Genomic DNA, 12507 nt, shown 5'->3' on the forward strand with positions numbered 1-12507 from the left:
GTGGGAAAAACAAAAATTCAGACTTTTGTTAAAGAGTCGAAAGTTTGTACTCATGTTCCCCCTCCCCCCCCCCACCAAATAATGAATTAAAAAATCTTAAAATCTGACTGTGAAGTATCATTGTCCATATCTGCTAAAAAATTATATACAAATCTGATAAAATATCTGAAGTATACGGGAACTATAACTTTAGTACGAATGCTTTGACATTTTCAGTTCTTCTCCAAGACGTAAATTTAAAAAAAATTCTTTGATTAGGATAGTTTTGGTAAGTAATTGGTATGGACAGTAATGATGTGATTGCATTGTCAATTTTTCATTAAACTACCTACGTAATAAAATTAAAACTTGCATATTCTCCCTTTATTGAAACATCGTTCGTGAACTGATGTTTATGTTCATCTTATCACTAGAAAACAATGAATCACCGTACGTATCCACGGATTTAAATCTGTTTGTATAGGAAAAACTCAGGTGTTTTGTGATTTTAAATTGAAAGCGGCTCCACCTGCATTTGACATAAAATGGCGGTGTGTCATTGTCACGTCCAACAGGTGTTCATAATGGTTTCATTTGTCGGTTTTATCACAACCGGTTCAGTGAGCTGGACTCATCTAGTGCTGTCAGGTGATTGGGAAAGGAACTGGAGTTCGTGTTATTTACATTTGGATAAGATGTGATAAGACGTGCGAGTGTATGGATTGTGGGAATTAGTGGGGGCGTAGTGTGTGCAGAGTACCGTGTGGTTGTAGTGGAAATGTAGATGTTTAAGGCTGGTGTGATACAATAGACTACTTAATTACGGTATTTTCTGCATCTGTGTATTGTATGAACTCCGAATGATTGATGTATATCTTGTAACAAACAGTGAGTATGGCTATAGCAGAAAATTCGGCCGAAAGTTCAAAGGGAGACGATCAGTTAGAACACAATGATATCCAGTCTTCTATCCTCGAAGAGAGTACGCCTATGCATAGAAATATTTCAGGAGACAGGTAAGCGACACTACTTAATGCATATTAATGAGATTATTAAAGTCTGCAAGTGTTTGACAGATGGTATTTCGTTGAAAAGCAGACAGAGAAATTTATTAATCTGTGATTCTTTCAATTTTATGCTGTTTACTATATACAAAATGAAAAATACCTTGGGAGATATTCTTGTAATAAGCTTGTATAATGGACATATAATATTTTGATTGTGGAACAGAAAATACTCAAATATGCTTATTCTGCTGGTTGGACGGTAAAGAGAATTGCTGTCAATAGCTAGAATAGGCGTTGGTTCAGCTACAAACTCCAAGTAGTCTTACGTCTTAAAAAAGAGCCAATTTGTGATATAGGATATAGATTGTATTTGATCTATAGGGCATACATTAAAATAATTCAGGTACCGGTGTTTTCTTAATCTCTAGATAAATGCTAACTGCTAAAGTTTTGTTGTCACATAAGCTCATACGCTACCGGTACCGCTCCAAATCCTTCATCCTTGGTTCCCAATTTATGATTAGCCTTTACCATACCATTGGTTTTGAATAATATGAGTAGGCCTATACAGAGTGAAAGTGAAATAATCCTGCACATCGAAAGGGACAATAGGGAACACTTAAATGAGTACCGATACAAAACTTTTATTACGTTTTGTGATTAAATGCACGGTTAATTAGAAAATTAAGTAGAAAGTTTCAGCAGTCTGGCAACATCGCCGTTAACAAGTTCTTTCTCTTCTCAAATGTAAGAGGTCAACGAACTTAGGTCTGTCTCCCGAAGTGAACGAATTCTATCTCCCTCTGGCTACGACGTTGCAATCTGCTCGCATCGTTCAGTGGCTTGAAATTAGTGGTTTTAAATTAAATTTAATCAGTCCGGCTATTGCTGCTCCTCTGAGTAATATAAGTAAGAATTTTTTACGTGGGAGGGAACAACCTGCCGCACAACCCCCAACTAAGAACGACTATTTGGTGATTGGCGGGGATTTTAATGCCAGAATTGGCCGAACAGCCATAAAAGATGTAGTAGAAATCTTTGGGGAACAAGATGCAGACTAGATGATAAAACCTTGTCAACCGAATAATAACAGGTGTTTCCTATATTTATTCTGTGTTTAATTTCCTTCCGAGTATCATTTATATTTGTTACTGTTGCTCCAAGATATTTGAATTTTTCCACCTCTTCAAAGAATAAATTTCCAATTTTTATATTTCCATTTGTTACTATGTTCTGGTCACGGGACATAATCATATAGACCTACTTTGTTTTTTTCGGGGTTTACTTTCAAACCTATCTCCTTATTGCATCAAGTAAAATTCCCGTGTTTTCCCTAATAGTTTCTGGATTTTCTCCTAACTTATTTACATACTGTTTCTAAAATATACTGTATATGTAGGGTACAGGTAAAATTACGAGTTCTCTGAATTTTTTTTTATACTATGTTCGTATAGGGACTTGTTTGATAATTTTAAGTAATAAATGCGATATTTTGAAATGAATTCATGTTGTGAAGAGTTAAAATAAATAAAAACACATCATGATCAACATTCTTCAGAAATGCAGCACTTTATTTTAATACTGTTTTCAAAAGGTTATTTATTGTTGCAGGTTGGATGATGGAAGTGGTGCGACGAAACAGGCACCATACCGGGCTTATACCCGAACTTCACCACAGTATATATCTGGCCATGGGGTTGGGAAGTACAAGACTGCTCTCAAGAATCTGATCCCTATTCGCAAAAATGCCAGGTTTGAGACATTGATACCCTTGATATAACAGAATGAAAATTAGTTGAAATCCCAATTTATTTATTTGACTGCTGTACAATTTCTTAAACCTTGTTTTACCCGAAAGGAGCTTACATTAAATGGTTATAGTTTATAGAATGATAGTTATAATTAATTATTATAACACACAAAAATTTCTCTTATATAGCCTAATAAAATTTATCTTGTACTGTAACTCAGTCTATGCTACTTAAAAAGTAATGCCTTAAATCTTCTATAGTTGAACTAATATGGAGAAAGAAATCTGAGGTTTTGTAAATTTAACAATGATACACAATCTTTATTGTGGATCTGAATGAATCAACTGAAAACCCTCAGACTTTTGATAATAAATTGTGTCCATTTAAGGTATAATAGTTGAACTAATTATAGATTCTTAAATATGTGACATATAAAATTATAGACTCCCTGTAGCAACCATTAAATAATGGTTTGCCATATATTATGTTACAATAGTATATTTTCAAAAACCAGACAGTGTAACAGAAGGTGCAGTTTATTGTTTCGTCACAGATACATAGATAGCCATTGTCCTTATATAGGGTGCAAAAAAAATATATATTACAAAACTCGATGATAGGTAGATGGATACCATGTGATCATATTTTGTTAATAAACCCATGTCCAGAAACGCTTTATTTATTTGCTAGCATCTCTGAAATGTGGAGGAGGACGTAGGCAGTACGGATCACAAAAGCTAGGAAAGAAATAAAAAAGGCAATTGAAATACTGTAAGTAAAAGCATTTTAATTAACTACAGAAGGTGCTCCAAATGGCTGCCACCAGCTTCGATACTTCTTGTGCATTGTCTGGTTATGTCATGTCAAACTTTTGGAAAGTTTTCCGGCATATCTCGGATGATTCCAGCTGCGACTTGATTTCGTGCCACAATATCTTGTTGTGTCTCCACAGGAGTCTCGCACTCCAGGGTTTTCATGTACCCCCAGAAAAAGACATCCAATGGTGTCAGGTCAGGTGAGCGAGGTGGCCAGGCCATTGGGCATGGGTCTCTAGACATGGGTGCAATTTCAATTGTCTTTTTTTTACTTCTTTCCTATCTTTTGTGATCTGTACTGCCTATGTCCTCTTCCACATGTCAGAAACGGTAACACGTAAACAAAGCATTTCTGGACATGAGTTTATTAACAAAATATGATCACATGGTACTTACCTACATATCACCGAGCCTTGTAACATTTATTTTTTTACATCCTGTATATTGGTAATTTAAGTATTTTGTAATTGAAATTTAAATTTCAAATTTATTTACAATGTGTAAATAAATTAGAAAACAACACAGATAAATACAAAATACAAATAGAAACAAATAATAATACACAAGTATGAATCAATCTTCTTAATGTATCCAGCTCGGTGTGATTATCACTGATATGCAGAATTGTTGTTGCAGACAGAAAGACATGATCAGCGTGGACCGTGCGGGATTTTTATCCTTCATCTCGTTCTCATGGATGTCTCGGTACATGTACGCAGCCTACAAGAAAGGCCTCACAATCGAGGATATTCCACAAGGTTCACCTCTCGATTCTTGTGATCTGAATGCACAAAGGCAAGTATTGTTTTCGTGCTAAAAATTTATATGTTGTACTTCATTGCTCTGGAATTAAGACAGAAGCCAAAAACAGTACTTACAATGTTACCACAGTCTAGTATGTACAGTCACAAAGCTTGCATTGTGAGGGTACTAGGAACAATAGACTGTGCCGATTCTATTTCGCATTGTCTGTAATGAGGCGATATTAGCGATCCTAGTGGTCAGCAACTATCTATGGATGCATATGTACTAAGTACTGAGCTTCGTGACTGTATATACTAGACTGTGATGTTACCATGTCAGTGTTCAGAGCGAAACAGATTACGTGTTGCAGATCAAAAGAAGACGTATCTTTCTCATCCTTTTACTTCATCATTATACAAAATATAAAGAAAAAGATAAACTACATGTTAAAAAAAATAGTTTATATGTCATGCTGTACTGTATAATATGTTGTTGTTGTGAACTATGACTAATGCTGAGTTCTTGGCAAAACTCTCTTGCATTCCAATATAGGAGAGTGCCATAGCAAAAGGTATAACTGTTTTAATGTAGGCACCATATTTTTATGCTATGGCGGTTATATCCCCTACACACAACTCCCAGACTGTTTGGAGAACCACACCTGTTGTTCATTAGCTGGTCCATATGACCTAGCTGGGAGAATTGCCAGACAACTCCAGTGACCATATCCCCTTTTCACCACTTAGGGGACGCTTATGCATGCCATGGCAGGTCAGCATGCTAAAATAGTATTGCCTCCATTTTTAATGAAAAAGATATACCGCTGTGACTCGGTCCCTAGGGTCTTGTTTGTTAAAAACAGGTTGAACCATGGTAAGCTGAGGATGGGATTTGAGTAGGAGAGATTATGGAATACTCTTCAGTACTCCTGTATGTCTGTATCAATTTGTCGTAAACCACAGGGAGATCCAACAAAAAGTTGAGTGTACCATGAACCATGTAGTTTTGTCACTGTTCATCCCATTAAAGTAATAAATAGCTGAAATAATGAATAATAAATTAAAATAATAAATAATAAAGGAATATACCCAGATATCAACAACACAGTTCAAAAGGGAAACAACTCTAAATTTAAAGTTTTGAGAAACCTGAATTTTAAAGCTTCATGTTGCTGTGAAAAATCCAATTAACACATTCTAATTTGAAACTTATATTGTATATAAAACATCATTAACAGAATTTATAATAATTTCAACGATCCTTTGGTTTTTCATAGCAACATAAAGCTTTAAAATGCAGTTTCTTGGCTGATGTTATACCGCCAGCATTCCATTGTAAGATGTTTAGTTGATTCTGTACCATTAAAGTAGTCCCCGCCCGGAGATCCGATTTGGAGGACTATTTACCTTAATGGTACTCATTTCATATTGGAGTGAAAATGGCAAGTTGTAGCCGATTTAAGTGAACACCATATTTTAACGTTTTGGTGGCTACTTCATTCACACACAACCCCCAGAATGTCTGTAGGACCACACCTGCTGTTGGTCGACGGGTCCATTGGACCTAGCTGGGAGACCTTGTTGATCACCAGCTTTCCCTCCTTAAGCCACTGGAGGACGATTTTAGTGCCATAGCAGGTCAGCACTAGGAACAGAAAAGTAGAAAGAGGAGGAAGGAAAGGGAAATGAACCCCTAGGCCTCGAAAGCAGCTATTCTATCAATAGTCTCTAAACACACACCTTTATCTCAAACAGCAGCAATAACTAAAATGCTCTCTCAATTAATATCACTCAATAAAAGAATTGTATTCCAATGGATACCATCCCATTGTGGAATCCTGGGAAACGAGAATGCGGATGCTTTAGCAAAGAAGGGCAGCACTGCTACTTACAGACCTGTTACTAAATCTACGTATTACTCTGTGAAAAGATTTATTAAATCTACATACTTAGACTTCAACAAACAAAATTTGATAACACAATCTCAAGGGAAAAAATGGAACTCTCTACATCAAAATCCACAGTTAATTCCCAATTTACCACGAAAATCGTCTGTAGCTGCATTTAGATTAGCAACAGGCCATGATTGTTTGGCCAAACACCTGCATAGAATTGGAATATATCAGTCCCCTAACTGCCCATTGTGCAACTCAAACCAAGAAATGGATTCGGAACACCTCAAAATCTGTGCTTCAGTGGCTGGCCATGATAATATCCTTGAAAAATATTGGAGTGCAAGAGGTCAAATGACTTTATTGTCAAACGCCTGGCATTAGAAAACAACAACAAAATGTAGTTTCTCAAAACTTTAAATTATGAATTTTTTTCCATTTGAACTGAGCCTTCCATATGAAATGAATACTTAATACATAAATGAAGCATGACATTAGGTCTGCTTACCAAATTTATATCTATTGCTCAAAGTGACCACCCTCTGCTTCCAAATATTTGTCACACCTTCCAGTAAAGGACTGCACTCCTGTGTCACTAATCCTTTTGTCCATTAAGTTTTTTGTTTATTACACACAGATCCCATAGATCTCCACTTACGAAGTTTATAAGCATACAGTTGTGAAGGAACTTGTGTTTCGAGATACTCTTGTCTAAAATGTCGCTTCAGTTTCTTGTAACCTTTGTTTCTCACTAAATGTCCTACAATAAAAATTCTTTTAGCTGCAGTGAAAGACATTTCACTTTCTTTATTCACTAAACACTAATACTCATTTACAAATATCGTCACAATGAATACAACACGTGATCAATTTCAATTTAATTTAGACTAGAATCTCAAAATGGGACCAATTAGGAATATTGAAACATTGAAGATGATTGCAAATCAAGCTCTCAGGTATAACTCCCTGTAAAGTTGATTTGAATAATTTCGAGGAAAAATTGTTCTGGGGCCGGGCATCGAACCCGGGACTTTTGGTTTAACGTACCAATGCTCTACCAACTGAGCTGCCTGGGTAGATTGTTGGTACGTTAAACCAAAGATCCCGGGTTCGATGCCCGGCCCCGGAACAATTTTTCCTCGAAATTATTAATTGAAGATGATTGTCTGCGGCACAGTATGGATAGCTAATTAGTGGTTGTGTCTGTGTCCAGGTTGGAGCTCCTGTGGCAGGAGGAGGTGCGTCGTAATGGGCCGCGTCGGGCTTCATTTGGGGCCGCTGTGTGGCGGTTCATCCGAACACGCGTCATCATGTCCAGCATTGTGTTCTCGCTCAGCCTTGCCATGGGGTTTATCAGTCCGGTATGAAAGCAGTACAGAAAATGTTCTTTAATAGATGGGGCAGGAGACTATCAAAATTGTGCTCTGTTATTACAGGGTTAATTCCATAAGTCGTGGAAACTATCTTCCTTTCTCCCGGTAATGCATAAACAATGAAAATCTAATATAATGTTTGCAATTGCGTGGTATGTACTTCCAGCGTTACCACCAGATATAGTATAGATACAGGAACCACTGATAGGGAACAAAGAGGCATTCATATTGAAATCAACGTTTTATTGTGTGGCCATACTCTTTGTGTGAAAAGACGTATTTTATGTCAAAAAGTAGGAACATCTCAATATAATACGACCTGCAGTTCATATATTTCATTCGATATTGCTAGGTTAGTAGTGTTTGTAAAGACCTTATGTGACCAAATGAAGGGTAGGCCTATTGTATTATATTATATCATATCGTATTTATTTATTTACATTCCATGGTATTTGTACATCGCTTCACAGCTAGAATATGGAACATGTCAAAAGAATCGTAATAGTACTACAAAGTCTTAATTATAGTCACAGTCTAGTTTAAATATATACAGAAGAGTTTTACAATACACTGGTACAACACAAGGGGTTAGTATTGATACTTAATACAAGACAGAAACATTCATGCAGTGTTGTTGAATATCATAAATTCACTTACAGAATAGAAGACTTGAGAAATCAGGTACTTTTTTAATTTGGCCCTAAATAATCTTATGTTTTAAGTTTGATTTTTTATATACATAGAGAGACTATTACAAATTTTACTGCCTTACAATGCACTCCTTTTTGATAGCACGATAGACTTGCCGATGGAGTATGAAAGTCATTTTTTGACGAGTATTTATGCTATGAACTGTTGATTAGTTACAAAGTTTTCACGATTACATATGAGGAAATTTATTAATAAAAATATATATTGACAAGCCATGGACATTATTTGTAGTTTTTTGAAAATGGTCCTACACGATTCCCTACATTTGGCACCTACTGTTATTCTAATTTCTCTTTTTTGTAATAGAAATATATTGTTACTATCTGTGGAATTTCCCCAGAATATTATTCCAAACTCATTACTGAGTGAAAGTATGCAAAGTATATTGTTTTTAAGATATTGATATTTACTATCTCTTGCATAGATCTAATAGCAAAACATGCTGAATTTAATTTGGGGGTAATTTCTTTAATATGATTTTTCCAATTTAACATATTTGGTGGTTGTTGTTGTTTTTATTAGGGATCTATTGTTAATTATTGCGCTTGAAATTTGTCAGGTTGAATTTGAGCAGGATTTAAATTGGATTTTGTTAGTTTTGTTACAATTTAATACTGTACTAAGTTATTGGCTGAGAATGAATCACATATTTTAAGGAGAATTGCCTCTGTAGAAGATTGAAATACATTGGAGTTATTGGCTGTAATTACCAGGGAAAGGATTTATATGTAAATACATATTTACTTATAAAGCTAATATAATTTATATTTTGCATTATCTTTATGTTTCACAATGTGTAGGGTTGAAAAATCCTACTTTTATTTTCCATATTTTTCCATATTTTAGAGTTTAGTACATATTTTCGTTAATTTCCATATATTTTCCATATTTCATATAAAACAGTCCATATTATATTAGGTTTAACAATAAAACAAAACAAAATTCCATTAACTTTTAAAAATACATTTCAACAATAGAGATTTAAACACATGTTCAGTAATCCCTTTAACATCAGAGTTATTTGAAAATTAGCAGTCCTATCAACAATGGGAAAGTAAGTTACAAAACTGTATTAATTTAATTTAAAATTTTTAACAGACTTCAGTTGTGCAGCTCAACAGTTAAATGCCAGTCAGAGTACACATAGGTTCAGTTTTGTAAATCATACTATAAAGACGGTAAATATGCCAAAAGTACGTCATTCAGTCAATTTAAAATCAAAACTAACAAGTTACATTTCAGAATTTAAAGAAGATGGTTTATCAACTGACAATAAAATATTATTTTGTAATTTGTGTCAGTGTGCAGTATCATCTACACAAAAGTTCCTGGTGCAACAACACATTACAACTAGTAAACATCAGGCCAACAAACAACTAAATTCCAAGCAGAGACAATTGTTTTTAACACAACCAACAACATCGAATGTAAGATCTGAGTTTAACATCGACCTGTGCCGTTCTCTCATCTCTGCTGATATTCCTCTCTACAAACTAAAGAATAAGGTCTTCAGGGAATTCCTTGAAAAATATACTCAACATACAATCCCGGATGAGTCAACACTTAGGAAGACGTATGCTCCATCCATCTACGATGAGACAATACAGAAGATAAGAGATGAAATTAAAGATAGTTCAATTTGGGTTTCCATTGATGAGACTCCCGACAAAGAAGGTAGACTTGTTGGTAATGTAGTTATCGGTTTGTTAAGTGAACAATATTCTGAACGAATTCTTTTACATTGTGATGTTCTAGAAAAGTGCAATAACAAAACTATAGTTAAACTGTTCAACGAAGCTATGGGTATCCTGTGGCCAAAGGGTATTATGTACGATAATGTGTTATTCTTTATTAGCGATGCTGCCCCTTATATGGTCAAAGCTGGACAAGCATTATCTGTTGTATATCCTAAATTGACTCATTTTACTTGTGTGGCGCATGCATTTCATCGTGTGGCAGAAGTGGTCAGAGACAATTTCCCTAAAGTAGATTTGTTGATTTCATCAGTGAAAAAAGTATTTCTCAAAGCTCCCAGTAGAGTTAACGTGTTGAAAGAAATGTACCCTGAAATTCCATTGCCACCAAAGCCAATTTTAACTAGATGGGGTACATGGCTAGAAGCAGTTGAATATTATGCCGAACATATAGACTCTATTAACAATGTTCTCCTTGCATTGGACTCTGAAGATGCAGTCTCAATTGATACTGCGAAAACAGTTACCTGTGACATAAGTGTGAAGAATGACTTAGCTCACATTCAGCATACATTTTCATGCATCATAAAAACGCTCAAAAGTCTCCAAAATAGGCACCTTTCACTATCTGAAAGTTTTGAAATTATAAATAGTACTGTGGAACAACTGAATCGTGGTAGAGGTAAAGTTGCAGATGCAGTAAGAGCTAAGGTGGACACTGTACTTTCAAAAAACCCTGGATATGAAGAACTACAAAAGGTTGTTGCTGTGATGAGTGGTGAATCAACAGTGAAGATTAACTTGGACTTATCCCCAGCAGACATTGTGAAATTGAATTATGTACCAGTTACTTCTTGTGACGTCGAACGCTCTTTTAGTCAGTATAAATCTATCCTCAGAGACAATAGAAGAAGATTCACTTTTCAGCACTTGAAAGAAATGTTTGTAACCTATTGTTATGGTAACAGACAATAAAAATTGTGTTTTGTTGAAACTACATTGGAAGATAAGGTACGTCCATTATATTTTTTGTTTAGTTTGATTAAAATGTACCAATATTTAACGTACATAGTCATTTTTTTATAATTTTAAGTCCATATTTAATTCCATATTTTGGTAAAAATCCATATTTAATTCCATATTTTGGTAAAAATAACTACATATATATTTACATATTTCATATATTTTTAGTCCATATAAATCCGTTCCCTGGTAATTACTATACTTGTGTCATCTGCAAATAATGTGGGATGACCTACATCTTTTATTAGGGTGGCAAGATGGTTTATAAACACAAGAAAAAGTAAGGGACCTAAAATTGATCCTTGAGGAATTCCTTTATTACTAGTTCCCCATGTGGCGGCAGATTTCACAGTGGTATTGATTTAGACTTTCTGTTTCCTATAGATCTGTGAGATGTGAGTGACACCATTGATGTGCAATGCCTTTAATTCCATAATAATCTAATTTGTCTAGAAGGATCCGCAGAAAGAACATGCTAAATCACTTTTCTTAAATTTTACAGAGGAACATTTTTTAACATTAATACCTACACTGATAAGACATCGTTAGTTCACATCTCACTTAGTTTAAGTTACCATTGTTACACTGCAAGCTTTTTGGCATTCTGATTTACTAGAAAAATAGTTCACTTATGGGCTAGCAAATAGGACCAAAAAACAAATAAAGTAAAATTGACTTAGCATGTTCTTTAAGTGGGCCTGTTGTACGAACCAATCAGTTTGTTTCAGTATTTGTAAGACTATCGCATTCTTTTCTCAGACTTGCTCAGTTCCACTTTTTTCGAAACATTCCTTTCAGTCAGTTAAAAGTTCTTCCAAACATGTCATAATTTAAACTCTCAGGGTTGGTAGGGTTTACAGTATAAAGTACCTGAAGACCACTACCTGGGTATCACAATAATTCTTTGCACTTTCGTGTTACAGCACACTGGGCTGCAAAAGAAATACCGAGTCGAAGTCGCTATGAATTTGAAATATGATCGTGTTATGAGGACTTTGCTTAGGAAACAATAGAAATAGAGATACACAGAAGGCATTGCAATAAAATAATTATACAAACACATCTGAACTGGTCTGAATTTTCTAAAGAGTTCTTATTCCATGTAAAGAAGAAATGTGTGCTTAAATGTTTCAATTAGATTCAATTTTCAGTTCTGTATCTGTATTTATAAAAAAAAAAACTTTATATTTATAATAAAATTGACTTTTTTTTTTTTTTTTTTTTTTTTTTGTTAAATCAATATGAAACGCAACTGGTCATATATATCGATTGTGACAATGACAGGATCCATGGATAATAGGGAAGGCTGTAGTATTCTTATTAATGTACAGTTATATTACCGGTTGTTCTGTAAGGCTGTGAAACTTGGACTCTCACTTTGAAAGAGGAACAGAGGTTAAGGGTTTTTGAGAATAAGGTTCTTAGGAAAATATTTGGGGCTAAGAGGGATGAAGTTACAGGAGAATGGAGAAAGTTACACAACACAGAACTGCACGAATTGTATTCTTCACCTGACATA

General features: G+C 34.8%; 1 protein-coding gene across 5 annotated transcripts in view; it reads left to right on the top strand.

Moving 5' to 3' along the window:
- The first annotated feature begins 550 nt into the window (after window positions 1–550).
- LOC138706734 (ATP-binding cassette sub-family C member 5-like) overlaps window positions 551–12507 on the top strand; it is a 110278-nt gene continuing 98321 nt past the window's right edge. For all 5 annotated transcript variants that reach the window (XM_069836367.1, XM_069836370.1, XM_069836368.1 and 2 more), the window contains exons 1-4: window positions 551–995; window positions 2598–2738; window positions 4189–4347; window positions 7401–7548. In XM_069836367.1, the coding sequence (XP_069692468.1) occupies window positions 874–995; window positions 2598–2738; window positions 4189–4347; window positions 7401–7548 (570 nt within the window). In that variant the 5' untranslated portion in view covers window positions 551–873. The remainder of the gene's footprint in view (window positions 996–2597; window positions 2739–4188; window positions 4348–7400; window positions 7549–12507) is intronic.

Source organism: Periplaneta americana, chromosome 9 (genome assembly GCF_040183065.1).
Source record: "Periplaneta americana isolate PAMFEO1 chromosome 9, P.americana_PAMFEO1_priV1, whole genome shotgun sequence".
Classification (NCBI taxonomy): Eukaryota; Metazoa; Arthropoda; class Insecta; order Blattodea; family Blattidae; genus Periplaneta; species Periplaneta americana.